Source organism: Megascapheus bottae, chromosome 6, assembly GCF_031878675.1.
Source record: "Megascapheus bottae isolate mThoBot1 chromosome 6, mThoBot2.hap1, whole genome shotgun sequence".
Classification (NCBI taxonomy): Eukaryota; Metazoa; Chordata; class Mammalia; order Rodentia; family Geomyidae; genus Megascapheus; species Megascapheus bottae.
The window spans coordinates 68,912,949-68,938,738 of NC_143514.1; the positions used below are offsets into that span (position 1 = coordinate 68,912,949).

The 25,790-nt window shown below is 52.3% G+C and overlaps 1 protein-coding gene and 1 non-coding gene across 2 annotated transcripts; one reads left to right on the forward strand and one right to left on the reverse strand.

Annotated features, from left to right (window-relative positions):
- The first annotated feature begins 212 nt into the window (after positions 1-212).
- On the forward strand, positions 213-25,404 carry Ubxn11 (UBX domain protein 11). The gene is made up of 15 exons (XM_090335503.1): positions 213-290; positions 4,557-4,656; positions 5,684-5,712; positions 6,193-6,291; positions 11,131-11,231; positions 11,687-11,741; positions 12,839-12,915; positions 15,676-15,802; positions 21,535-21,749; positions 21,906-21,983; positions 22,828-22,948; positions 23,068-23,171; positions 24,854-24,927; positions 25,001-25,141; positions 25,223-25,404. The coding sequence occupies exons 2-15, from the start codon at positions 4,586-4,588 to the stop codon at positions 25,395-25,397; spliced, it is 1,467 nt and encodes a 488-aa protein (XP_090191629.1). The 5' UTR covers positions 213-290; positions 4,557-4,585; the 3' UTR covers positions 25,398-25,404.
- Positions 24,511-24,616, reverse strand: LOC150062281 (U6 spliceosomal RNA). The gene has a single exon (XR_016536101.1). It is a non-coding gene; the product is annotated as a U6 spliceosomal RNA (small nuclear RNA).
- Positions 25,405-25,790: the final 386 nt, after the last annotated feature.

The window sequence follows — 25,790 nt, forward strand, 5'->3', positions numbered from 1 at the left end:
CCCCCCGCCCTCTGCAGGCCCCGCCTGCTCAGGCTGTGCCCCTCCCGGAAGCGGGGTCTGGGAGTCCGCTCGGGTCGACCCGGCGCGGGCGCGTCCGGCCGCGGTGAAAGGCGCGGGAGCGAGCCGGCCCGGCGAGGGCGGAGAGTCGGTGTGCGGCCGCTCGGCCCGGGGCTGCGCGGCGGTGTCAGTCAAACCCTGGCCTGTGCCCTGGGCTCGGCCCCAGGGAGGAGACGCATCCTGGCCTCAGGAGTCCCCAGACCGAGGAGGAGACACAGCTCTGTCCACGGGAGGTTCTATCTAGGGACAGGGTCGGGGGTCGAATTGGATGGCAATGGAAGTAGAGCAGTGTGGCCACCCTAACGAGTGTGTCACTAGGGCAGCCCACAGTGGCCATGGAAGTAAGGTGCTGCTATGGAGTTTATCCTGGCAGGTCTGGAAACCGATGTCACGGAGGGAGAACGGTGCAGAGGGAAGGTTTCTAGTTGAACAATGGGGTCCCACGAGGAAGAGGGAAGATGTAGCTGGGGTGGGTGGCTCATACCTGTAATCCTAGCTAATAAGGAGGCTGAGATCCGAGGTTCCCGGTCTGAAGTCCGTCCCAGATGGAAAATCTGCCAGACCCTTATCTCCAGCTACCCGCCAAAAAGCTGAAAGTGGAGCTGTGGCCAACCTTGCATGGAAAAAGCTAAGAGACTTCATCCAGGCCCTGATTCAAGCCCCAGCACTGATGCATACATAAGCATTAGCAGAAGGATGTTGGGTTTAGTTGGCGAGGGCTTTATTATATATGTCACCCCTTTAAAGTGTAAATTTCATTTATATGAAATGTCCCCAATGGGCAAATCTGTGTAGAGAGAAAATATAGCTGCCTATAGCTGGCTGAAAGGGGTGGGGACTAAAGGTTACAGGGTCATTTTAGGCTGATGGAAATGTTCTAAAATTGTGATGATGGTTACTCAAGTCTGTGAATACGTTAAAAACTTAACTTTATAGTTTAAAAGAGTGAAGTGTATTAATTACATCACAAAGTTAAGGAAAAGATCATGCATGATTCCATTTGTATAATTTTATTGAAGTAAGGATTTTACTGAAGAAGCAGGCATGGTGTCACAGGCCTAAAATTCCAACACTCATTGGGGATGGGGTAGGAAAATCTTGAGTTTGAAGTCACATAGTGAGACCCTGTTTCAGAAAAACAAACAGAACAAAACAGGCGCTGGTGGCTTCTTACTAGACTGAGATCTGAAGACCAAGGTTTGAAGCCAGCCAGGGCAGGGAAAGTCCATGAGACTCTTATTTCCAATTAACCATCCCCTAACAGGAAGTGGCATTGTGGCTCAAAGTAGGAGAGTGGTAGCCTCAAGTAGAAAAGCTTAGAGACTGATACTCAGGCTCTGAGTTCAAGTCCTAGACAGACAAAACAAAAAACAAAGCAAAATGAAAAAGCAACAGAACAAAAACAAGGAAGTGAAAAGAGGGAAGGAGGGAAATGCCAAAGGATGTAAGGCCTAGAGAGGACAGGAAAATGATTATGATTAGTAGGATTATAAAGAGGCAGCAGAAGGAAGACTCATCAAGGGTGATGTAGATCTGCATCTTGACTACTGTGGTGGTTAACCTGTATCGACCCAACTGACCCAGATGGCATAGGCCTATACATACAAACTAGACATAAGCAGTTTTCTGGACTTGATATTGTACCTTAGTTATCTGAAATGTAACTATGGAGGAAACCTGGGTGTACAATCTGTGTGACATCTGAACTAGTGCCCTAATCACCTCTGAATCTATAATCATTTTCAAATAAAATATGATTGAAACAAACAGAAGGGAAAAAAATCATATAGAGGACTTAGCCTGGGTTTGGGTCAGTAAAAAAGACCATTCCAGAAGGGGAGTTGAGGGAGAAGACCCGCACATGTTTGTAAGGCCCTCCAGCTCAGTTGGCTCAAGTGTCCAGGACATAGACAGGGACCCTAGATCACCATGTTAAGGAACTTGGGATTCTTTCTTTTCTGCTTGATGGGATTTGGACTCAAAGGCCTTCTACCTACATGGTGTTAGTTATATTCTCTGTTCTGGGTTTGACAGTCTCCATCCTAGGCCCAGAGCCTTCTAGCACCCAGCTTCATCTGCAGAACACCCACCATCCAGACCCATTTCCTTGGTCAGGTACTTTACCCTTCTAGCCCTTTAGACTTCAGTTATATTTTCAGGTAAAGTCTATGTCTTTGCCCTCAGACAGCCTCTAACCCATATGCAATCTTTTTGTGCCAGTACTATAGTTTGAACTCAGGGCTTGAGTGCTGCCCTTTAGCTTTTTCACTCAAGGCTAGTGCTCTACCACTTGAGCCACAGCTCCATTTCTGGCTTTTTGGTGCTTACTTGGAAACAAGAGTCTCATGGGCTTTCCTGTATAGGGTGGCTTTGAACCACAGTACTCAGATCTCAGCCTCTCAAGTAGGTATGATTACAGGGGTGAGTCACTGGTACCTGCAGTCTTGCTAGAGTGATGGGTGTCCAGCCTATGATTGATGTGATCACACTGTTGTTTGGATTGTGTTGGCATCAAACTGCAGTCCTGATCTGCACCTCCCAAGTAGCTGGGATTATAGACATGGACCACCATACCCAGCTAGAACTTTGGATTCTGTGCAGGGCTGTGACACATCAGCTTTGTTTTTGTTTTTTTTTTTGCCAGTCCTGGACTTGAGCTCAGGGCCTGAGCACTCCTTGGACTTTCTCAAGGCTAGAGCTCTACTACTTGAGCCACCACTTCCGACTTTTTTTTTCTATATGTGGTACCAAGGAATCGAACCCGGGTCTTCACGCATGCTAGGCAAGCACTTTAACCACTAGGCCAAACTCCTGGCCCACATCAGCTTTGTTTTAAGAAGATTCTTCCAGCCAGGCAGGGTGACCCATGCCTGTAATCTTAGCTACTCAGGAGGCTGAGATCTGAGGATTACAGTTCAAAGCCAAAGAACTTGAGACTCTTATCTCCAATTTAACCACTAGAAAACTGAAAATGGTGTGTGGTTCAGTGGGTAGGGCAGTAGCCTTGAGCCGAAGAGCTCAGGGACAGCACCCAGGCCCAGAGTTCAAGCCAAAAAATCCTTCCAGTAGCACGTGAAGCTGAGGGAGAGAATCACAAGTGGCTGTCCTCCTTGGCCTCATAAGTCATGAAGATGCCCCGGGGCAGGATGGGAAGTCCAGATTTTTTTTTTTTTAAGGGAGATTGCTCAGGAAGGGGCGTGACATAAATCACAGACCCCCAAACTCTAGAATGAGGATGCAGGAGGCTGCATCCTGGCAGCCCAGGGTCCCTGGGTGGGCAGTTTCAGGGCTCTGATGGAGGCTAGTACCATACATTCCCAAAGAGGAATCTTTGGGCTTATCCTAAAAAGGTTCGGCTCACTCAGCACTCCCTCATGGAGGCCTTGCCTTTGCTTCCGGGACTTGTAGATCTTAGTCACCAAGTATGTGTTGTGTAGAGCAGGGGCAGGAGTCAGGTTCCCCTTTCTGGAGGGAAGGAGGAAGGGAGAGCCCAAAGCTGTGTGCCAACGACAGCCACCACTCACATGTTCAAAAGGGGCCTATGAGCTTAGCTCTAGGCTGGAGGTGTGCTTCTCTTTATTTTTTCATGTGTCCAAAACTGGGACTTGAACTCGCTATCTACCACTTTCATTCCCTGGCTGATGTTCTACCATCTGAATCATACCTCCAGCCAAGGCTAGATGTTTGGTATCCCTGAACATGGCTGGTACTGTTTCTGTCCACATTTTTATACCCAAAGAACTGAAGCACTGCTTATGCTATAGGTCATCGAACTTGTTTAGGACTCTGGCCTTTGTCCTCCTTATCATCTGGGCTCTTTTTTTTTCTTCTTGGTGTCAGTACTAACACTTGAACTTGGGGCTTGGATGCTGTCCCTTGCTCAAGGCTTGGTGCTCTACCAGTTGAGCCACAGCTCTACTCCAGTGTTTTGCTGGTTAATTGGAGATAAGAGTCTCATGGCCTTTACTGTACAGGCTGGCTTTGAACTTTGAGTCTCAGATCTCAGCCTCCTGAGTGGCTAGGGTTATAGTCATGAGCCACTAATGCCCAACACTGGGCTCTATCTTTATTGAACCCTCCCTGTGTGTTGCCTCTTCTGCCTCTGAGATGTTGGGGGGGTTGGCCCCTAGGTTCTGGCATGAAGCTGGGACACCCTTAGGCTTTGTGTCAGTTCACTGATGGATGAACAAAAGCCCAGGTCTCTTGGTAGTCTTGTGCTCAGGCCTTAAGTCTGGAGAGGCTGTAGACCTCTGACCCACTTCTACCACCCCGAGTCCATGCCTCTCACAGTTCTCCTAAGCTTCTTAGCCAAAGGTCTCCATGCTCAGAGCAGAGTTGAGTAGCAGAGGAGTAGCCTGCTGCCAGAAGCCTCTGCCTGGCACTGGAGGAATGAGAGCGGCTGCTCTCTGGCCATGCTCCCTTAGGAAGAGCAGGCAGGAGAGGGGAAAGCTCCAGATGAAGCTCCTGGGGCCCTGGCTCACTTCCCTCTTTCCTCTCAGGGAGTTCCTGAGGGCCGGACTTTAGAACTATGAGCTCACCTCTGGCCTCTCTTAGCAAGACTCGGAAAGTGCCTCTGCAGTCAGAGCCTGTGAATCCTGGGTAAGGATCGGTCTCTTGGGGTCCCTGTGTCCCTTGCCCTGTCTCCCCTGTAACCCTCCTCTGGCCAAAGGATAGTGAGTCCTATATCTCAGGGAAAGCAAAATAGTCATATAGTTTTCCCTGACCACTTTCTTCCTCTTCTTTTACCTTCTGGGGAGCAATAGACGTGTGTGTGTGTGTGTGTGTGTGTGTGTGTGTGTGTGTGTGTGTGTGCACACGCGCGCGCGCGTGCACGTGCATGCATGCTTGTGTGAATGCATGTGTGCATGCCCATACTGGTGCCTGAACTCAGGACCTGTGCTGTTCCTTATCTTTTTTATCAAGGCTGGCACTCCATCACTTGAGTCACAACTCCACTCTTGTTTTTTGCTGGTTGTTTTTTACTGGTTAATTGAGGATAAAAGTCTCATAGACTTTTCTGTCCAGGCTGGCTTTGAACTGGGGATCCTCAGATGTCAGTCTCTGGAGTAACTTGGATTACAGGCATGCGGTACAGGCACTTGGCTAGATCGTTGCTTTTGTAAGGCTTGGGCCTCATGGGAGTGGGCCAGAGCCCACTATTTCCTTACTGGTTCTGCCAGTCCTGATCCAGTTCCTGTGCTGGGATCTCAGTAAAGGAAGTCTCTTCTATCTAGCAGTCTTTGCCAAGGCCTTTAAAACTCTTTAATTTCCTTCTGAACACACTTGACCTCATTCTAAGGCCAAGGCAATCTCGAGGAACACGGGGTCTGGCCTGGGGTCCCACAGCCCCTTCCCGCAGAGCTGGGGTGAGGCATGCAGGCTTTGGGATCTTGGCCTCTTTCCAGGAGTGCTGTCAGTGCTCATGTCCTCCCTGTGGAAGAGTCTCATCCCCAGCATGTCCCCTGGCTCACCCTGGCCGGGGAAGGAGGGACAGGCTGGAAGTCCTCAGGAGCCAGAGGCCTAACTTCCATCTCTTCCAGCCTTGGCGGGGGTCTGGAACATCACCTTGGTGGCAGTCCAGGGCTCTTAATTTGTGTTTCTTCCTTCTTCCTGCCTGGGATCACAGGAAGCGAGGAATACGAATCTACGGAGATGGTGAGTGCGCCCTCTGCCCTTGTGTCCTCCTCCCCTCCCACCTATCTGGACCTCAGCATGGCTGGGAAGCTGGGGAGTAAAGGTGTGATGAGGCCCACCTGCCTGGACCTTGGCCTGCTACCCAGGCTATGTAGCTCCGCACCCCTCTGTAGGAAGCCTGGGTGTGAAGATTAAGGGGCCCTGCCCCTTCAGCAGAGATGTCCCCACTAATATTTAAGCCCCTTTACCCACCATGGGGTATCTCTAGATGCCTAGAATCTATGCAGAGGCCAAGAGATCACCTAGAATGTAGACCCCAGCCCCCACATCCAACTTCCTCGCGTTCCTTTCAGCCTTCCTCTGTGGAGGCCGGGCCTCACACTGCTGCTCTGACTTCTATATAACTGTATCAGCTGCTTCTTGCTGGCCAGGGCCCAGGGCCTGAGCTCCCTCTGGCCCTGGCCCTCAGAGCAGTGATCTGAGTGTTTCTTCTGTCTGCAGAAGATGAAGTGGACATGCTGAATGATGGAAACGACTCTGAAGAGAAGATCTCTGTCCCTTCCTGCTATGGTTGCATTGGAAGTCTCCAAAGCAGTGAAGGTAAGAACAGAATCCTGGAAGGAGCAAGGCCCTAAAAACCATGGCACCTACTCATACCTGGCCAGTTGTGACATGGACCTGTCCCCCAAAGCTACATAACCTCCCCCTTTAGCCTAGGAGGCCTACCCAAGCCCCAAATCAGCCTGTGGCTGGAGCCTTTGCAGTTTCCATCAAGTGTGGTGTCAGCAAGGCCCAAGAGGTGAGCTGGGCCTCTGGCCGCCTGCTTCTCTGTCTGTAGGGTCTCTCACTTAGGGTCCCCTAGGTGGCCTGTCACATCCACCCAGGACTGTGGCCACACTGAACGTGCAGAGGGGCCGGTCGGGATGGCTTCCTAAAGGAGGGAGGCTTTACCAGGTGTGGGGACAGAGGAAGACAGATGAGACAGGGATGAGCCGTGTGAATCAGAGCCTGAGCTGGAGAGTCTGGGCAAGCTGGGGGTGAGGCTAGAACTTTCCACCAGCCGCGGTGCCTGTGTCTCTGTCATCGCTGTGAAGGGGATCTGGAGTGCCCGGGCTGTGGTGTCAGGAGGACTGAGTGTGACACTGCTTGGGTCATCCCCAGCCAGTGCTGGGCACATGGGGTGCTCAGAGTGGTGGCTCCCCACAGGAGAGAAACATTAGGAACAGGTTTGACAGTTGGGGAATGGAGGTGGAAGAGATGGAACAGGCCTGTCCCCACTCAGTCACAGTGCCAGGATCTCTGGCACCCAACTGGAATGACTACTTGAAGTGGTAACCACAGCAGCCACCTTCTTCCCTTGAAGGAGTTCTCAATTCTCTCTCCGCATCTCCCCTTTCTTTCTCTCCTGCCCAGGTCTGTCCCTAAGTTCTCCCACAAGAACGGATTGGCCTGCCTCACAGCAGGAGGTGCTGGGCAGGACCCCATTGCCCCCTGGCTTTCTGCTCAACAGCACCTTTGGCTCTGGCTGCCTTGTGGCCTGCTTCCCCCAGGCAGTCAGAGACCACTACCTTTGCGAGGTCTTCCTCCTTGTTTCTCCCCTTCCACTCTCTTCCTCTTCCTCCCCTTCCTCCTCCCAAACCCTCAGCTCCTGAACTCTTCCCTTCTTCACTTGGCCTGTGAAGGCATCCCTGCCTCTCTGCCTCCCTGCAGTGTGTGCCGGCAGCTCTAGTGTAGACCTGTCTTGCAAGAGCCTTTTAACTTCAAGTCAATGGGACTCTTATTCAGACGGCATGGACAGAGGGGAGCTCTGTCATCTTCCAGGTCAGGGAGCCCTGAGAAGGCAGCATCAGGCTGATGATTTAGCAACTCAAGATGATGCACAGATTTCCTCACCATCCTATGTGGTCGCCCTGCTGCACTTCCTGCTTCCCATGTAGTAAGGATGGTGGCCATGAGAGGAAGGAAGCCTGTTTCTTTCTACTTCTCATCTCTTTCTTTACCCAAACTCTGTGTGTGTGTGTGTGTGTGTGTGTCTGTGTGTGTGTGTGTGTGTGTGTGTCTGTGTCTGTGTCTGTGTCTGTGTCTGTGTCTGTGTCTGTGTGTCTGTGTGTCCTAGGGTTTGAATTCAGGGCTTAAGCTCTGTCTCTGAGCTTCTTTTTGCTCAAGGCGAGTGCTCTACCATTTCAGCCACAGCACCAATTCTACCTTTTGCTGAGTAGTTAATTGGATATGAGTATCACAGACTTTCCTGCTTGTACTGGCTTCAAACTGTGATCCTCAAATCTCAGCCTCTTGAGTAGCTATAATTACAGGCTTGAGCCACTAGCACCTGAATTTTACCGTAACTTTTTTTTTTTTTTTTTTTTTTTTTTTGCCAGTTCTGTGGCTTGAAATCAGGGCCTGAGCACTGACCTTGGGTTTTCTCAAGGATAGAGCTCTACCACTTCAGCCACAGCACCATATCCAGCTTTTTCTATGTATGCAATATAGAGGAGTTGAACCTGGGCCTTTGTGCATGCTAGGCAAGCATTCTATCACTAGGCCAAACTCCAGGCCTTTTACCCTAAGTTTTTTGTTTTTTGTTTTTTGTTTTTGCCAGTCCTGAGCTTGAGCTCAGGGACCGAGCACTGTCTTTGGATTTTTCTCAAGGCTAGAGCTCTACCACTTGAGCCTCAGCACCACTTCCGGCTTTTTTTTTTTTTTCCTATGTATGTGGTACCAAGGAATGGAACCCCAGTCTTCATGCATGATAGGCAAGCACTCTACCAGTAGGCCAAACTCCTAGCCTACCCTAACTTTTTATGTAGAAATCTGAAATAATATAATGAATACCCATAGGTCTTCTACCTCAATATCAGTGGGTGATATTTCTCCTCACTTGCCTGCTCTCTATCCATCTCCACAAGTACACGAATGCAAGAATACTTTACACATGAACAATTTAGAAGTAAATTGCAGAGATCATGACATTTCATCTCTGTTTCAGTACTCATCTCCTAAGATAAGGGAATGCATAGTCACATTATTACTGAACCTAACAGCATCAATAATTAGTCCTGGGGCTTGAACTCCAGTCTTGGGCATTGTCTCTGAGCTTTTGTTGCTCAACACAAGTGATCTACCCCTTGAGCCACAGCACCACTTCTGGTTTTTTAGTTTATTGGGAATAAGAGTCTCATGGACTTTCCTGTCCAGCATGATTTTGAACTATGATGGTCATACTTCAACTACTGAGTAGCTAGGACTACAAGTATGAGCCACCAATGCTCAGCTCTGTTTTTTTTATTTGTTTGTTTTTTTTGTCAACCGTGGAACTTGAACTCTTGGCCTGGGTGTTGTCCCTGAGCTCTTCAGTGCAAGGCTACTGCCCTAACCCTTGAGCCACAGTACCACTTCTGGTTTTCTAATGGTTCATGGGAGAGTCTCACAGACTTTAGTGCCCTGGCTGGCTTTGAATTGCAGTCCTTAGATCTCAGCCTCCTGAGTAGTACAGGCCTGAGCCTCCGTGCCTGGCTTTGTTTTGTTTTGTTTGTTGTGTTTTCTTTTCTGCTATTGGGTGCCAAACCCAGAACATTGTACTTGCTAGGCAAACATTTTGCCCTGAGCTATATCCCAACCCATGAATGATACTCTTAACATTCAAGTTTTCCCAGTGGTCCCTTGTACCTGCAAAGAAAATTTCCCCCCCTTGGGACCTAGGAGTTTGGCCTAGTGCTGGAGTGCTTGCCTAGTATGCACAAAGACCCAGGTTCAATTCTTCCATAGCACATACATAGAAAAAGGCTAGGAGTGGTGCTGTGACTCAAGTGGCAGAGCTCTAGCCTTGAGAAAGCCGAAGGAGAGTACTCAGGCCCTGAGTTCAAGCCCCAGGACTGGCAGGGAAAAAAAAAAAGGAAAAACAAAAGAAAAAAGAAAAGAAAAGGGTGGGGGGGCCGGGAGTTTGGCCTAGTGGTTAAAGTGCTTGCCTAGCATGTACAAAGACCCGGGTTTGATTCCTTGGTACCACATACATAGAAAAAAGCCGGAAGTGGTGCTGAGGCTCAAGTGGTAGAGCTCTAGCCTTGAGAAAGTCCAAGACAGTGCTCAGGCCCTGAGCTCAAGCCCAGGACTGGCAAAAAAAAAAAAAAAAAAAGAAAAAAGAAAAGGGTGGGGAGTTTGGCCTAGTGGTTAAAGTGCTTGCCTAGCATGCACGAAGACCCAGGTTCTATTCCTCGGTACCACATATATAGAAAAAGCCGGAAGTGGTGCTGAGGCTCAAGTGGTAGAGCTCTAGCCTTGAGAAAGTCCAAGGACAGTGCTCAGGCCCTGAGCTCAAGCCCAGGACTGGAAAAAAAAAAAAAAAAAAAGAAAAAGAAAAGAAAAATTTCCTCTTTCTTCTAGGATCTAACAGTCATTAACCATATATGATTGTTATACCTCTTTAATATGGTCTCTGTGCCTTTTAAGTCAGTGACATTAGCTTTGTCAAGAGTCCCAGCCACTTATTTTATAGAATGTTCCTCCATTCTAGATTTATCTGAGAATAGAGTGTGGACTTTGTGTGTGTGTGTGTGTCTGTGTGTGTGTGTCTGTGTCTGTGTCTGTCTGTGTCTGTGTCTGTGTCTGTCTGTGTCTGTCTTGGTTGTGGGGCTTGAATTTTGAGCCTGGACACTGTCCGTGAGCTCTTCAGCTCAAGGCTACCATTTTACCAAAGCACTACCAGTCTTCTGGTGATTAATTGGAGGTCAGTCTCATGGGACTTTCGTGCCTGGGCTGGCTTTACTTCGATCCTCAGATTTCAGCCTCTTAAGTAGCTAGGATTACAGGCATGGGCCACCAGTGCTGCCTGGCTAGTGTGGGCTTTTGTGACTGGTGTGTGTGTGGGGGGTGTGTGTGCTACTACTAGTGCTTGAACTCAGGGCCTGGGTGCTCTCCCTCAGCTTTTTCACTCAGGGCTAGTGCTCTACGATTTGAGCCACAGCTCCACTTCCAGCTTTATACTGGTTATTTAAAGATGCAGGTCTCACAGACTTTCCTACCCAGGCTGGCTCTGAACCATGGTCCTCAGATCTCAGCCTTGTGAGTAACTGGGATTACAGGCATGAGCGACTGATGCCTGCTCTGGAACTTAGGTTTTGAAGTACTCTTGATTGAATTCAGTGTCTTTGGCTAAGCAGGTGCTCTACTGCTAATGCCGTGCTCAGCTCAGGTTTTGAGGTTCCACTGGATTGTGGATGACAAGCTCTTTAGTGTACCCCAGTTTCCTGAAACAGCTCCTGTATGTCAGGGGACTGTGAGGATCTATATACACGGGCTCTATATGAACTGGCAGTCTATATAACGAGCATCATATAAGTTAGCTGCTTCACTGTCTGGTGTCCTGCTGTTGGAAGCTCCTCCTTGGCTCCCTTCCTCACCCTCCATGCCAGGCCTGGGCTCTAGAAATGGTTCACTCTGCAGGACCTTCTTTCCATGACTCGGACCTGATGGCATCCATGGCAAGGAAGCTGCAGGACCTGGAGCAGCAGGTGAAGGACCAGAATGATGAGATTCTGTCCAAGGTAGGACCCCAGGTGGGAGGGGCAGGGAAGCTCCAGGTGGGGCAGGTGGGTGATTTCAACCCCTCCTCCCCCTGCCCCCAACTGAACTTCCTGATTTACCTGGAACTAATCTGGGTCTGTGACAGGCAGAATGCCTGGAAGGCTTAGGCACTGCCAAACAGGGCAGAGTAGAACTTGGGCCAGTGGAACAGCAAGTTAGTCAACCCAGCTGGCAGGGTTCCCTTTCTCCCAAACCAGACCCTTGCACAGGCCTTATACCTTTACTTCATGAGACCCCACGGTTGTCTCAAGAAACAGTGACCGTGCCAAAGGTTGTTGGGGACAGGAGCTTTCCACTCTCCACACAGTCCAAAGTGTGGGATCCTCCAGTTGAAAGGACTGAAGGTTACCCCATTTTCACCCCTGGGGCTGTTGGATTCTCCAGCCTCGTATTTCCTCGTGTCTCACTGCTGCAGGACCAGAAGATCTTGGCCCTGGAGAACTTGGTGCAGAACCTCCAACAGCACCAGGGTAAGAAGCCCAGGTCAGGACCCCTCCTGGGCCTCGGGGCTCCTGGGAGCTTAGATGGTAACTTGTAGGTATCAGGGCTCCAAGAGTATCATGCTGACCGCTGCTAGTGGCTGGAGAGCTGGGACTAAAGGACAACAACCCACCTGCCTGGGGCTGTGTCCCGGGCACACACAGGCACCACCCAAAGGATGGAGGAGCCCTGCTCCAAGGGCAGCCAGCTGTTCGTTTTCTGGCCTGCAGCTTCAACTCTGGGCCTGGCACTTTCTGAGCTTATTTATTTATTTATTTATTTTTTGCCAGTCCTGGGCTTGAGCTCAGGGCCTGAGCACTGTCCTTGGACTTTCTCAAGGCTAGAGCTCTACCACTTGAGCCTCAGCACCACTTCCGGCTTTTTGCTATGTATGTGGTACCGAGAATCGAACCCGGGTCTTCATGCATGCTAGGCAAGCACTCTACCACTAGGCCAAACTCCCGGCCCCTCTGAGCTTCTTTTGCTCAAGAATAGCGTCCTTCCGCTTGACTGACAGCATCACTTCTGGCTCTTCTCCCCCTTGTTTGTATGGTGCTCTGTTTTGAGTAGTTTATTGGAAATAAGAGTTTCACAGCATATCCTGTCCAGGCTGACTTCAGACTGCAATCCTTGTATCTCAGCCTCCTAGGTTGCTAGAATTACAGGCATGAGCCACCGGTACCTGGCTCAGGCTTTTTTTTTTTCTTTTACCCATCCTAGGGCTTGAATTCTGGACCTGGGTACTGTCCCTTAGCTTTTTTTGCTCAAGGTTGCTGTTTTACCCTTTGAGTCACGGCTCCACTTCCAGCTTTTTGATTAATTAGAGATAAAGTCTCACAGCCTTTTTTCCCTACACAGTCCAAAGCTAGGGATCTTGCCGAGCTGGAATTCTAGATCCGTGACCCTCAGAACTCAGCCTCCAGAGGAGCTAGGATCATAGGCGTGAGCCACTGGCACTGGGTTTGGTGGCCTTTTGAGAGTCCAGGTACCTCCCTGCTCCTGAATAGGAGAGAGGTCTGAAAGCATTAAGGTCTTAGAGGATTCTCGGCAAAACACCTGGAAGTACTCCCCCTCCTCTTCCCCCTAGGTGGGTTGTCCAGACAGCAGCAGCAGGAGCTGGAAGCCACGTGTATGCAGCTGCAGCGGCAGGTCGGGGAGATGGAGGTGAGAGGCAGAGCCTGGGTGCAAGTGTGGGAAACTAGCTCTGGCTGTGCCCTGGCTGCCCTGCAGGAACCAGGTCAGAGTCTCCCTTCTCTGAACCTGTCCTTAGCAGCCTCACACTCAGAGCCCCAGGCTCACAGAGTTTAGACACCCAGGAAAGTGTTCAGTTCCAGGACACCTCTCCTTTTAGCCCAAATCAGGCTCTTAATTGGGCTCAGAGTCTTTATTGTGACTCCTACACTCACCTCCAGCTACAGGGCCTTCCTCTGGTTCTTTGAGCACAGCTGTTCTTTTCTACCCCAGGACCTTTGTCCACACTGTTCTTTGAACTGCTCTTCCCTCCCCTCCGGCAAGTGTTTACTCATCCTCAGTTATTTTCTCAAGGGTCCTGACGTCTGGCCTGGGCAGGTTCCCTGTCTTTTGATCTCATGGTGCCTCATTTCTCTTCCCCTGTGGGGCTATGAACTCCTTGAGGTAAGACTGGATCACCTAGGACCTAGCACTGAGCCATCCTTTGTCTCTGGATGTGATTTCTCATGTGCTCCGAGCCTGGGTCACCTTAGATACCTTGCTCCCTCTCACCCAGCCAAGCTGCAGGGCTTGACTAGCTCAGCACTGGGTGCAGGGAAGGGGAGTAGGCCTGCTTCTTCAGTGCCTCAGCTGCCACTGCCTGAAGCTCTGCTGCCCTTCCCTCCCATGCCGAGTGTGCTTCCAGTGGCTGGCTTAGACCCACAGGGGAACGTCCAGCTCAGCTGCAGTGATGGGCCCTGCCCACTGGGGCTGTGGGCACCACACTGCCTGAGCTGCCTGCGTGCAATGGGGCTCCCATGAGCCCCCCGCGAGCAGCGGTGCTGGGGCCCAGGGCTGCTTCCCACAGCCAGGCAGAGGCACTAGGGGCTCTGCACCCACACGGCCTTCACTTCTTTTGCTTGTTTCTTTTCTGGGTTTAGTGGTACTAAGGTCTGAATTCAGGGCTGTGTGCTCACTCGGCAAACAAGACAGCACTCGAGCCACTCCTCAGCCCTGTTCACTTTGGTTATTTTGGGTCTTTATGCCTGAGCTGGCCTGGACTGCAGTCCTCTTATTTATGTTTTCTGCGTGGCACAGGCATGTGCAACCATACCCAGTTCCTTCCTTCCCTCCTTCCTTCCCTCCTTCCTTCCCTCCTTCCTTCCTTCCTTCCCTCCTTCCTTCCTTCCTTCCTGTCTACCTTTGTCTATCTGTTGATCTGTCGGTCAGTATTTCTGTCTCCCTCCTCCTCCCTCTCCTCCTCTTCCTCCTTCCTCCTCCTCCTCCTCTTCCTTAGTGCTGCAGAGTGAACCTAAGGTCTCACATATGCCAGGTGAACATTTACCACTTTACCAGCTACATCCCTCAGTCCTGTACTCAGCTTGGCGGAGAAGAGCTATGGAGAGCTTTTCCTCGCCTGTCCCTGAACCGAGATCCCCTTGATCTCTGCCACATGAATAGCTGTGACGACAGGTGCTTCCCAGGCTTCTTACTTCATGAAGGAGCTTGTGTGTGTTGGGCGTACCACCAGGCACTGAGTGTGCTCCACCTGCGCAGACTCAGTCCCTGTCCTCATAAGGCTGACAGTCGGCAGGGTGTGGAACAGATGAGGACCCCGGATGACACAAGTACAGAGAGCACAGAAGATAATTGCAGGGATGGCATACATTGGGGACAGGTCACTGTTATGCGATTGGGAGGGTGAGGAAAACAAATGAAAGGCCCTACCTTTGCCCTGGGAATTTGGCTGTGGTTGACAGTGACAGACCACCAGAGATAGGCCAGGCCAAAGGGCCACATGCCCGGGCTTGGTCTTGGTGTGGTGATAGATAGATTCTATTTGGGGCCAATGGATCTGACTGGAAGGTATCAGTAGAAGGGGGCCCCGCTGTGCACGTGGGAGGAGAGGGAAGAGCCACTGCTACCCTGGGTTGGAGGAAGGGTTTGGGCAGGAAGTGGGAGGGAGTGGGGGGATGCTGCTTCCTGTGATTGGCACTGGAAGGGGAGGGTCTGGGAGGTGGGGACAGGAAGATGGAAGGGTGGACTTGGAGTGCTCATTCGTCATCTTTGTCTGGGTGGTCATGGATAAGACTAGAGCTCAGACTGGGTACGAATTTGAGTTTTGTCCATATATATTTGGTAGTGGAGGAGAATGATGAAGAGAGTGTAGACAGGGCAGGGGCCTAGGACTCTTACAGGCCCGAGCGTGGTAGAAATGGGGAACTGGCAAGGGAAGTGGCTGAGGAGCAGCCTTTGCTCAAGGAGGTAGGTGTTGAAAAAGGAAGACAGAACCGGGCCCACTGGTTTGGCAGTGGGTAGGATGCTGGTGGCTGCCCCACGCACAGGTCAGATGAGGAGCTGGAGCAGGTGACAGAACGGAGGGGAGACAAGGAGACAGCAAATCCCAAGTGTAAACAATCCAGAAGTCTCCCTGTGATTCAGGCTGGTCTTTGGGTGGCCCTGTCCTCCCAGTCCTGCAGTGTTGGAGGCGCTGCCTGCTCCTTGTGCTCACGCCAGACCTGCGTGGTCTCTACAGCCCTGGGGACAACATGACGGAGTTCTTATGCTGAGGTTTCTCATGCTTGTGGAGCAGTCGCTGTCATCTTCTGTCATCTTCGTCAACGTGTGGGGGGGGGCGGGGAACTGCCCTTCAAAGTCAGCACCCTCCCACCTCAGCACACACTTTGTCCCACTGCCTCAGGGCTGCCTTGAGCAGGGGCTGGCTGATGGTGTTGGCCCCTTCCTTCTCTGCAGCGCTTCCTCAATGACTATGGCCTGCAGTGGGTGGGAGAGCCCATGGACCAGGAGGACTCGGAGCACAGGACAGCCCCAGAGGATGAAGGGCGGGCCTGGATGACGGCCAAGAAATTCTGGAAACCAGGTAGTGCAGAGGGTCTCCCTTGCTATTTCCCAGAGCCCCTCATCCAAGCCTCCCCTCCCAGCGTGAATGCTCCCTGGAGGAGCCCACGCCTCGCCACTAACCCAGGGACCATCCAGGTCGCTGCCCAGCGTCTTCCCTGTCTCACCCCAGACTCTGCTTACTTATCTAATCAGTCCCAGAGACTCAGATACAAAAAAACCCAAAAAGCAAAAAAAAAAAAAGCTGCTGCCTAGAGGGAAAAAAAAAGAAAAAAGAAAAGAAAGAAAAAGCAAACAATCCCAAGCCAGGCCTATAATCCTAGATACTCAGGAGGCTAAGATCTGAGGATCATAGTTCAAAGCCACCCTGGGCAGAAAAAGCCCATGAGACTCTTTTTTAAAATTTTAATATTTATTTATCTATTTATTTATTTGGTGGGTCATGGGACTTGAACTCGGTCTGGGCCCTGTCCCTGAGCTCTTCAGCTCAAGGCTACCACCCTACTCTTGAGCCAAGCCCCACTTCCCATTTTCTAGTGGTTAATTGGAGATAAGTCTCAGGTCCTTTTGTGCCTCTGGCTGGCTTTGAACCTTGATCCTCAGATCTCAGCCTCCCCAGTAGCTAGGATTACAGACAAGAGCCACTGCACCGGCTCCGCAAGACTTTACTTCCAATAAACTACTACTAAAAAAAAACCCAGAGTGGAGTTGTGGCTCAAGTGGTAAAGCACTAGCCTTGAGCACTAGAAGCTCAAGGGCAGGCCTTGAGTTCAAGCCCCAGGACCAGCACATTTACCTCCCCTTCTAAAATAAACCCCCAAACTCTGAAACCTCGCTTTCTACTCAGTGTTGTTTGTAGCTTTCAAGTCTTTTTAGTTTTGGTTCTTTTATTTTGAACTCAGGGCCTTGCACTTGCTCAGCTTGCTTGCTTGGCAGGTGCTCTACCACTTGAGCCATGCCTCCAGCACAAAGCATTTTCCTAAAGTGTTTGGCATGGGCCAGAGGTTAATCCATTCTTTTTTTGGTGCTAGTCCTGATGAGTCCATTTTACAAAGAAGCCAACTAAGTCTGCATTCCCTCTGCCAAGTGCAGGGTCAGATTTAAGGCTGGAAGTCCACTGAAGGGTGGCTGCAACCATTCAACAAGAGAAATAATGCCTGGCATAAATTGGTACCAGTGAGCTGGCAGGAGTGGGCAGAGCAGACAGATGGGAGAGGCAGGGTCTGTAGCCTTGGTGACCATGGAGGAAGAGGATGTGGGGGGGAGGAGGAGGAGGAGGAGCAGCAGCAGTATTGCGGTAGCCATGGGAGCACCACTGTGGAACAGTTTGGTGCTGGAGGATCCAGACATGCAGCTCAAATGTTCTATCGGCCCCCGGGTCAGGTGGCATGGGCAGTCCTCTGCCCGTGTGCCAGGGCCTAGTGCAGAGACACTGTGGCCCTTCTTTTGCTTTTCAACATAGCAAGGGCCTTACCTGAGCTCTTCCTGCAGAATGAAAATGTGTTCTCCGTCCCCAGCCGCTTCTCCTGGGCCCTCCCGCTCCTCAGGTGCCAGCCTGCTCCTGCCTCCAGGCCACAGTGCCCACCGGCCTCTCGCTGGCTTGATGGTCCACACGTTTCCTTGCTTCCCATTCTGCTGGAAGTCCATCCCCATGGGCTCAGGGACAGAGGCCCACGGGCGGGTGAGCCAAAGCGTCTGTACTGAGCCAGAAGGGTTGATGAGAATGTTCTAGAGCCTAAAACTCTTGCCTCAGGAAGGAGAGTCCCCATAGAGGACCTGGCAGAGAGGAATCCTTGTCAAAGGCCTGGCCTAGGCTCGGTCTTTCATCCCTCCCCAACCTTTCACCCACAAACTGAGCATCCAGTGGGGTACTGTGCCAGGTGTTTGGGGGGTGTGGAGATATGAATGGACCAGACATTGGGCCCCAAGGCTGAGAATGCCAAGCGACTCTGATCTTCCCTCTCTTAATCTAAGTTTCTGCCCTCCCTCTACCCACCCCCCACACCCACCTCCCTCTGAGTCCTCCGTCTGTGTTGGTGAAGCTTTCCAATATCTAGGTCAGGCTGCACTGACCAGCCTTCTCCACCTGTCCCTAGGCCATTTTTGGGGTTTTCTAGCTGGCTTACACCCTGGCAAGCCTAGCTGCCCTCCCTGTCTTGAACCCTTGCTTGTATTATGTCCTCTGGAAGACTTTACTTCCTTCTCGCAGTCTTTGAAGCTTGGCACAGAGGCACACTCCTCCAGTGAATCCCAGTTGACACCTGTGCTGTGCCAGGCTGAGCTGCCAGTACAGCTGTGGCAGCGCCCCATGGAAGGGGCTCAGCCTGGAGGAGGCAGGGATTGAGTCTGCCAACCTCAGTCCATTTCCTCCCGTGTGGGCGGATGTGGTCACGAACCTGACCATCATCCTATGTTACTTCACCATTGTTGTGGACCAGAATACCCAGCACAGTGCTTGGCATATCAGCCAGGGCCATATGTTCTTGGACCAGGTTAGCTGTGGTGCCCCAGACTTAGACCATAGAATACAATGAGACAACATAGGCATTAGGTAGGGGCAGGGCAGCACTGAGCTTGATGCCAGGCAAAGAAGAGAGAAGAGGTGGGATCCTGCCTGTCAGCTTTGATCATAGGCCAGAGTGGTCCACCACCAATCGTGTGATGCCCTGGTTTCTTGGGAAGCGGGCATGGCCGGCTGGAACAGAATCTCTTTTCTGCTGCAGGAGTCTGTGGGGGTCTGGCCACGCCTGCGACTGGCGCAGCATCTTGGGTACCACAGCATGTGGTCCTCCTTCCAGAGAGCCTGCAGTGGCCACTGCTCACTCAACAGTGGCAGGGTCTAGCTCTGCTCTAGGTTGCATGGCCTCCAGAGAGACACTTAGTACTTGCTATTGCCACTATTTGTTTAGATCCACACGTGCTTGTGAAACCCCCCTCAGCCTGTGTGTAATTTGGGTGTTGAAAGACCAACAAGCAGGTACAGAATGCCAAGGGCCTCGTGTGTGCCCAGGTGTGTCAGGAACCCACCAGGAAGGGAGGGGGGAATCCTGGGGAGATTCTCAGAGGAGTGAAGCTGGTGGTTGCAGCCAGAGCCAGTGTAGAGTGACAGCAGTGGCAAAAGAAGAGGCTTAGGCCCAGAGGCCTGCTGACCTGCTGGCCCAGGCTCAGAGAGGCAGCGCTCTGGCCAGTTGAGGGGAGGCTGAAGAGGCCCCGCTCCAAGAGCCTCTGGAGTTAGTTCAAGGAATCTGCCCTGACCTGCATGCTCCCCACTCCTTTTTGCAGCTCAGCCCATGGGCTCTTGGGGTGAGATGAGACCTCAGTGAAGATGTGGCTTCTGGCACTGCACCCCTGCCTAGAAAGCAAGCCCTCATGAGTGGCATCCCAACAGCCAGCGCAGGCCTGCATAGTCCCTGAGTGGGCGCTGTCACCTGGGCCCTTGGTGTGGGGCAGGGCAGCTCGGAAGGCTGTTTCCTCATCTAGAAATGGGAATGGGCAATTCCTGCCCGTAGGCATGCCGGCAGGCTCCTTGTGGGATCTTGTGGTTACGTTAGGGCTCTTATCTACCCATTGCACAGAAAGGCTACAACTCAAGAGGAAATGTCTCCCAACCCTCATCCTGTCACCAGTCTGGGCCAGGATAGGAATAGCCTTCTGGCCTTCGTCACTCTGGGTGGTCCCCACTGAGACTCTGTCTCTGTCTGTGTCTCTCTCTATCTCTCTCTCCCTCCCTCCCTCCCTTTTTCTTTTTGGTCAGTCCTGGGGCTTGAACTCAGGGCCTGGGCAATGTCCCTGAACTTCTTTTGCTCATCTAGCACTCTATCATTTGAGCCACAGCACCACTTCCAGCTGTTTCTCCAGCTCTGAAGCATTCTCTTGGCAAACTTTCTTTTCTTTTTCTTTTTCTTTTTCTTTTTTGTCAGTTGTGGGACTTGAACTCTGGGCCTGGCCATTGTCCCTGAGCTCTTCAGCTCAAGGCTACCATCCTACTCCTTGAGCCACAGCACCACTTCCGGTTATCTGGTGGTTAATTGGAGATAAGAGTCTCAAGGACTTTAGTGCCCAGGCTGGCTTTGAACCTTGATCCTCAGATCTCAGCCTCCTGAGTAGCTAGGATTACAGGTGTGAGCCACTGCCCGGGCTCTACAAACCTTTCTTCTGTTGCTGCTTCCTGGCATTCTCCCCCTGGGCTTCCTCCTCTTGCCTTCCCTGCCAACCATCCTGTGTCCGCCAGGCCCTAGGAGCACTGTGTTGGGTGTCACCCCTGGATCTGCTCTGGGTGGTCTGCTTGGGCCAAAGCCCCCTGACCTTTCCTGACCTCATTTTTCTCCAGCTAGAGGAAGATGGATGGGGCTGGTCTTGCATGAAATAATCTTTTCATTGCTGTTGTGCTGTAGGTTTACCAATTTGTGCTTAATGTAGTTACTTATTAAAGGAAAATAATGTCTTGATTATCTTTGTGAATCATATCGGAGATGCCCAGAACGTTCTGTTTTTCCTGGAGACTGGGGTGGTGGTGGGGGGGGATACCCCCTATGATGGTGGCAGATGTCCAGGGGAAGGAGAAAGGGGAAGGCAGCCTGGAGCCTACTTGGGCAACTGTAAAGGCAACAGGAAGCAGCCACCCGCATTTCTTGCCTGGTATAGCTGCTACACTGTTGTGGGGAAGGGAGTTGGGTCTCCAGAGCCCTGACCCACATCCTGTCATAGCTTGGCTGTCGTCGTGGCAACAGCTTCCAAGCAAGCCCACCAAGTCACTTATATATTGGAAGCTTTTACACCTGTGGGCAACTCATTTGGGGGCCATGGCCCCTCCGACTGCACATCAGGCCTCGGCTGGCCCACAGGCAGCATCCCTCAGGCCCTGTACCCTGTCTGCCGCTGCGGCAGCACCCCCTGAAGTCAAGGCCCAGCTGGCTGTGCATCTGTTTTTACAGTTGGATATCAGAGCTTTGGCAACAGCTCAAAAGGGTCTGTGACCCGGAAATATTTGCACAACCTAAGAACTGCCCCCACATCTGTTCTGTACAAGCAGCTGTCCCAACATCCTCCCAATAGCCATGTGGCCCCACCTCTGACCTCTCCTCATGATACACTTCTTCCCCGCTAACTTGCCAGGTGGCCTAGAGCAAGCGGTTTTTGTGTCTCTGGGTCTGTTTCCTCATGCATACATGGAGATAAGTGTCCTCTGCCTCACAGCCTCGGGACTGGCGTGAGGACCGTGTGTGCAGCGCAGAGCAGGTGACACTCCATTTGAGTTCACCTTGTTCCTAGCCCTTTCATGACCACCCTGGGAGGCCAGCACTTGGCATGCCATTCTAGAAGAAAATGCTGTGATATTTTGAATGACTCCTCTCAGGTCACACAGGAAGAAGTGGGAGAGCTGGGATTGGAACCATGAAAGCCTTGGTTCGGAGCTGGGAGCTCTGCTCTGTGGTTTTCAGCTGCCAACTCAGTACCTGACACAAAGAATCACACCCTGCTTCTATGACCTGCTGTGTTGTGTTGCTAAGTAAATCACTCTCCGATCCTGTTTTCTCTTTTTAAAAAATTTATAGCATAGGGTCATTGGTGATGGATAGTAAACCCCCCCAGCTCAAAATAAGTGCTCAATAAAAGATAGAGTTATTATCTAGTGTTAGTTATCCTTCCTTTCCCTCAGGTGGCCACTTAAGGAGACTCTGAGGCTACTCCCCAGCTTGAGAGGGGCTCACAGAAGCCATGAAGAGGCTCATGGGCATCTATCCTCTTTACCAGGGGATTCACTGGTGCCCCCTGAGGTGGACTTTGACAGGCTGCTGGCCAGCCTTCAGGATCTCAGTGAGCTGGTAGTGGAGGGGGAGCCCCAGGTGCTACCCGTGCCTGGTGGGGCTCGGCTCAGAGTCCTGGAGCCCATCCCACTGAAGCTCTACCGGAACGGCATCATGATGTTTGATGGGCCCTTCCGGCCTTTCCACGATCCCTCCACACAGGTAGGTGGGACCTGGAGTGGGGCCTCCATGAGGCATTCAGCCCCCTACCCAAGTCCTAGGGCTCTGTGTATTTCCAGAAGGTGAAGCTCTGGCTATCCCAGGGACTGCCATCCAGACACTGCTTGGTCTTTAACCCCTCCCTCTTCCCTCCTGCAGCGCTGCCTCCGGGACATACTGGATGGCTTCTTCCCCTCAGAACTCCAGCGACTGTACCCCGAGGGGGTCCCCTTCAAGGTGATGGGCTTGTTTCTCAACCTACACCTTTCTTTCCTGTGTAGAGAGAATGGGGATAAACAGCTTCCCCAGGCCTGCTGAGGGATAGCCAGAGACAGTCTGACAGCTGCCATGATGAAGTGATGAGGTCCTAAGGCCAGGCAGCCAGCAGCGCCCTCTGCTGGCACGCTGGAGATACAGCCTCAGCATCAGGATGGTGCCCTTCCTGTCCTGCCCAGCCCTCAGGACATCTTGACCACCTCTGGGGTCCCTGAGGAATTTAAACACAAGTGGCCTGGCTTTCCAGAGGTTCCCAAAGCCATCCGGTTGGGATGGAAGGCGGTGCTGTGAACCACAGTCACCAGACAGAGCGGGCAAGTGCTGAGGGGGCTGCAGGGACATGAGACAAGCCAGTCTATGGCCGAGAGAACAAGGGCACAGTGCGGGGCTCGTGAGGCGTGGCTAGAGGGTGGCGGGTTATTTCCACAGTGGGAAATACAGTGAGTCACGGCTGGGGGGGGGTTGGATGTGTTTACACCAGCACGGGGCCTTGGAGTTGTGTCTTCATGAGGCCAGTGGGGCGGTTTTCTGACAAGCGCACCCTCTCACTGAGCTTCTAGAGGGGAGTCTCTGAGGAAGTGTCAGTGCTGTGGCTTCAGTTGGCACAGAAAAGGGGGGTGCTTGCGGGAACAAGGCTCAGAGAAGTAATAGAATGATAGTAGCTCTACTTTCCCAGAGCCTCAGTTGCCTTCTCTGCAAAGTGGGGATTACAGTAGACCATCCTTCAACCTGTGGGAAAGCAGGAGTGTGGGTAGGGCCAGGGCTGAAGAGTTGGCTTGCCGCTGTCGCTCTCCCTTCCTTTCAGGTAAGCGACCTGCGCAATCAGGTCTACCCAGAGGATGGGCTGGGTCCCTTCCCAGGTGAAGGACGTGTCGTGGGCCAGCAGAAGATGTTCAAGGTCCTAGACAGCATGGAGGAGCACCCAGGTAAGCTAAGCCCCAAGGCTGAGCCAGTGGCTGGGGGAGTCTGGGCAAAACCAGCTCCAGGTGGCTTCTGTGATGCACAGTCCATCCCAAGGTCAAGGTTTCCAATGCCCTCCCTGCAGGCTCCAGGCTGACTGCTGAGAAGTTCCTGAACAGGCTCCCCAAGTGTGTGATCCGACAGGGCGAGGTGGTTGACATCCGGGGCTCCATGAGAGACTCCTTACAGGTGAGGCCAGCCTTCATCCCCCCCTGGCTTCTCAGGGCTTGGGAGGTGGGGAGGACTGAAGCACCTGGTCCAGAAGCTCAGGTGAGAAGGATCTCTCAGGGCTGTGCCACAGTCTCTGGGTTAACTGTGGAGGCCCAGGTAAGTGATTGGCATCTGGTCCCAGAGGGCAGTTGGGTTGATTGCAAGTGGGGTAAAGTCAGAGTTCAACTTGGGGGGCTGTGAGTCCCAGAGCTAGGCCATGCCCTTGAGGCGCAGTTGGGTCCCCTACAGGACCCAGGTCTTACAGCTGCCCATCGTGCTTAGGTCTCAGCTTTGCAGACTTTTCCTTTGTCTCCATGTTCCTAAATGCTGTCCTGACTGGCCATCTGTGGACCTCCTCTCAGACCCACCCTCTCCATCCCACACTCCACCCCCTAGTCTAGCCTCCAGCATGTCCCAACCTCTGTGTGCTGACCTCCCTCCTCCATTCTTCCCTGTCATTCCTGCTTCTCCAGCAGCCTTTCCTGTTGAAATCGCCAAGGCTGGGTTCCAGTGGCTCTTGTCTATAATCCTAGCTACCCTGGAGGATGAGATCTGTGGATTACAGTTCAAAGCCAGCCTAGGCAGGAAAGTCTATGACACTACTGTCTCCAATTAATCACCAAAAAGCCAGAAGTGGAGCTGTGTCTCAAGTGGTAAAGTGCCAGTCTTGAGAAAAAGCTCAGAAACGGTGCCCAGGCCCTACGTTTAAGCTCTAGTATTGGTGCACATGCGTGTGCACGCGCGTGCACGCGCGCACACACACACACGAAAAATCACCCGAAGAGAAAATTCCCCTAAGTTCCCATTCTATATCACTAGGCACTCCCCATCCCTTTTTTTCATCTAGTCCAATTCAGTTCCCATTGTGAACTGCTGTCCATCTCCCAAGCCTTTCTCATCCTCTCAGATGGTGTCGACCTCAGGATCTTTGTGGGCGCTGTAGAGACCATCCCTGCCCCCATCCCATTGCTGTGGACTCCGACTGATCCTTGGTCTCAGCTCAGTTATCATCCCTAGGCTGGGTGCGCCTCCAGCTTGTGCATCATCTGTCATTGGACTGAGGGGAAGGCTTCTCTGGAAGGATGACATTGGCTTCCTGGGCACACTCTTCCCCCTTCTACTTCCTCTCTTTGGGCCTCAATTTACATAGAACACTCCATTCCTCTGACTCACTGAACTTACCCTTTTTTGGGGGGCCAGTACTGGTGCCTGAACTTAGTGCCTGGGTACTGTCCTTGTGCCCCTTTGTGCCACTCCTGGCTGGACTTACCATTCTTCTTTTTTTAAATATGGAATGCTTTATGAATTTGCATGTCATCCTTGCACAGAATGCTTTATGAATTTGCATGTCATCCTTGCACGGGGCCATGCTAATCTTCTCTATATCCTTCCAATTTTAGTATATGTGCTGTTGAAGCGAGTACAAATCTCGCACAAGTTATTTTGTTGTTGTTGCTTTGTTGGTTGTGGGGCTTGAACTCTGGGCCTGGGCGCTGTCCCTGAGCTCTATCAGCTCAAAGCTAGTGCCCTACCACTTTGAGCCAGGGCACCATTTCCTGGACATATCCCTTCTTGCTCCTGGATGAGTTGGTCCCCTCGAGGGTAAGGGGCAGACTCAGGGAGGCCCAGGGATCTGTCTGCTCTCCGCTGATACCTTTCAGAACTACTGCCCGTTGCCTACCCGGATCCAGGAGGTCGTGGTGGAGACGCCTGCTTTGGCTGCTGAGCGGCAGAGGTGAGGGCAGGGCAGAGAGATGCCTCTCAAGGGAGTTTGGCCATCAGCACACTGACGAGTTCTTGGCCTGCAGGCGCGAAGAATCCCCCGGCATGCCCGCGCCCCCACTCACCACGCTGCGCATCAGGTCTGAGAACGGGGAGCAGGCCTTCCTACTGATGATGCGGCCCGAGGACACTGTGGGCGATGTGCGGGCCCTGCTAGCCCAGGCCAGGTGGGCACAGGGGCAGGGCTGGGGGCCACACAGGGCCGCGGCTCCACGACCTAGCCTGACCCACTCCTGTGGACCTTGTAGGAACATGGACGCTGCCGCCTTCGAGATCCTCAGCACGTTCCCACCCATGGTGTATGGGGATGAGGCGCTCACACTGCAGGCCGCAGGCCTGGTGCCCAACTCCACGCTGCTGTTGCGGATACCCAGGACCCAGCCAGGCAACCCCAACTTCGTTTCAGGCTCTGGCCCCAAATAAAGTGCCACCATGAGCTAGCTCTCCAAGGCTCTCCAGGCAGGGCTGTCTCCAGAGGAAGGCCCAGGCCCAGCAGGGTAGGGAGGGGGCGGTAGGAACACATCCTGCCCTCTGTAACTGGAGCCCCAGCTGGCGGGCTTGGCGGCTGTGTCTTTGTCTTCTGGGTTCCTCTTTCTCTGAAGCAGGGCTAAGTGGATTCTGGGAGGAGGGATGGAAGGAGGGCTCCTGAGGGCGGGGCCCTCCCCTAGAAGCGGCCAGCAGATACCTGCGCACAGACAGGCAGAAGCCCGCAGGCTCATGGGGCGCTTCCTCCATAGCAGAAACAAACCTGCCACTTACACCCATGCCCTCAAAACTGCCAGAATCACAGCTGAGCACCCACTCCCATGACGCATC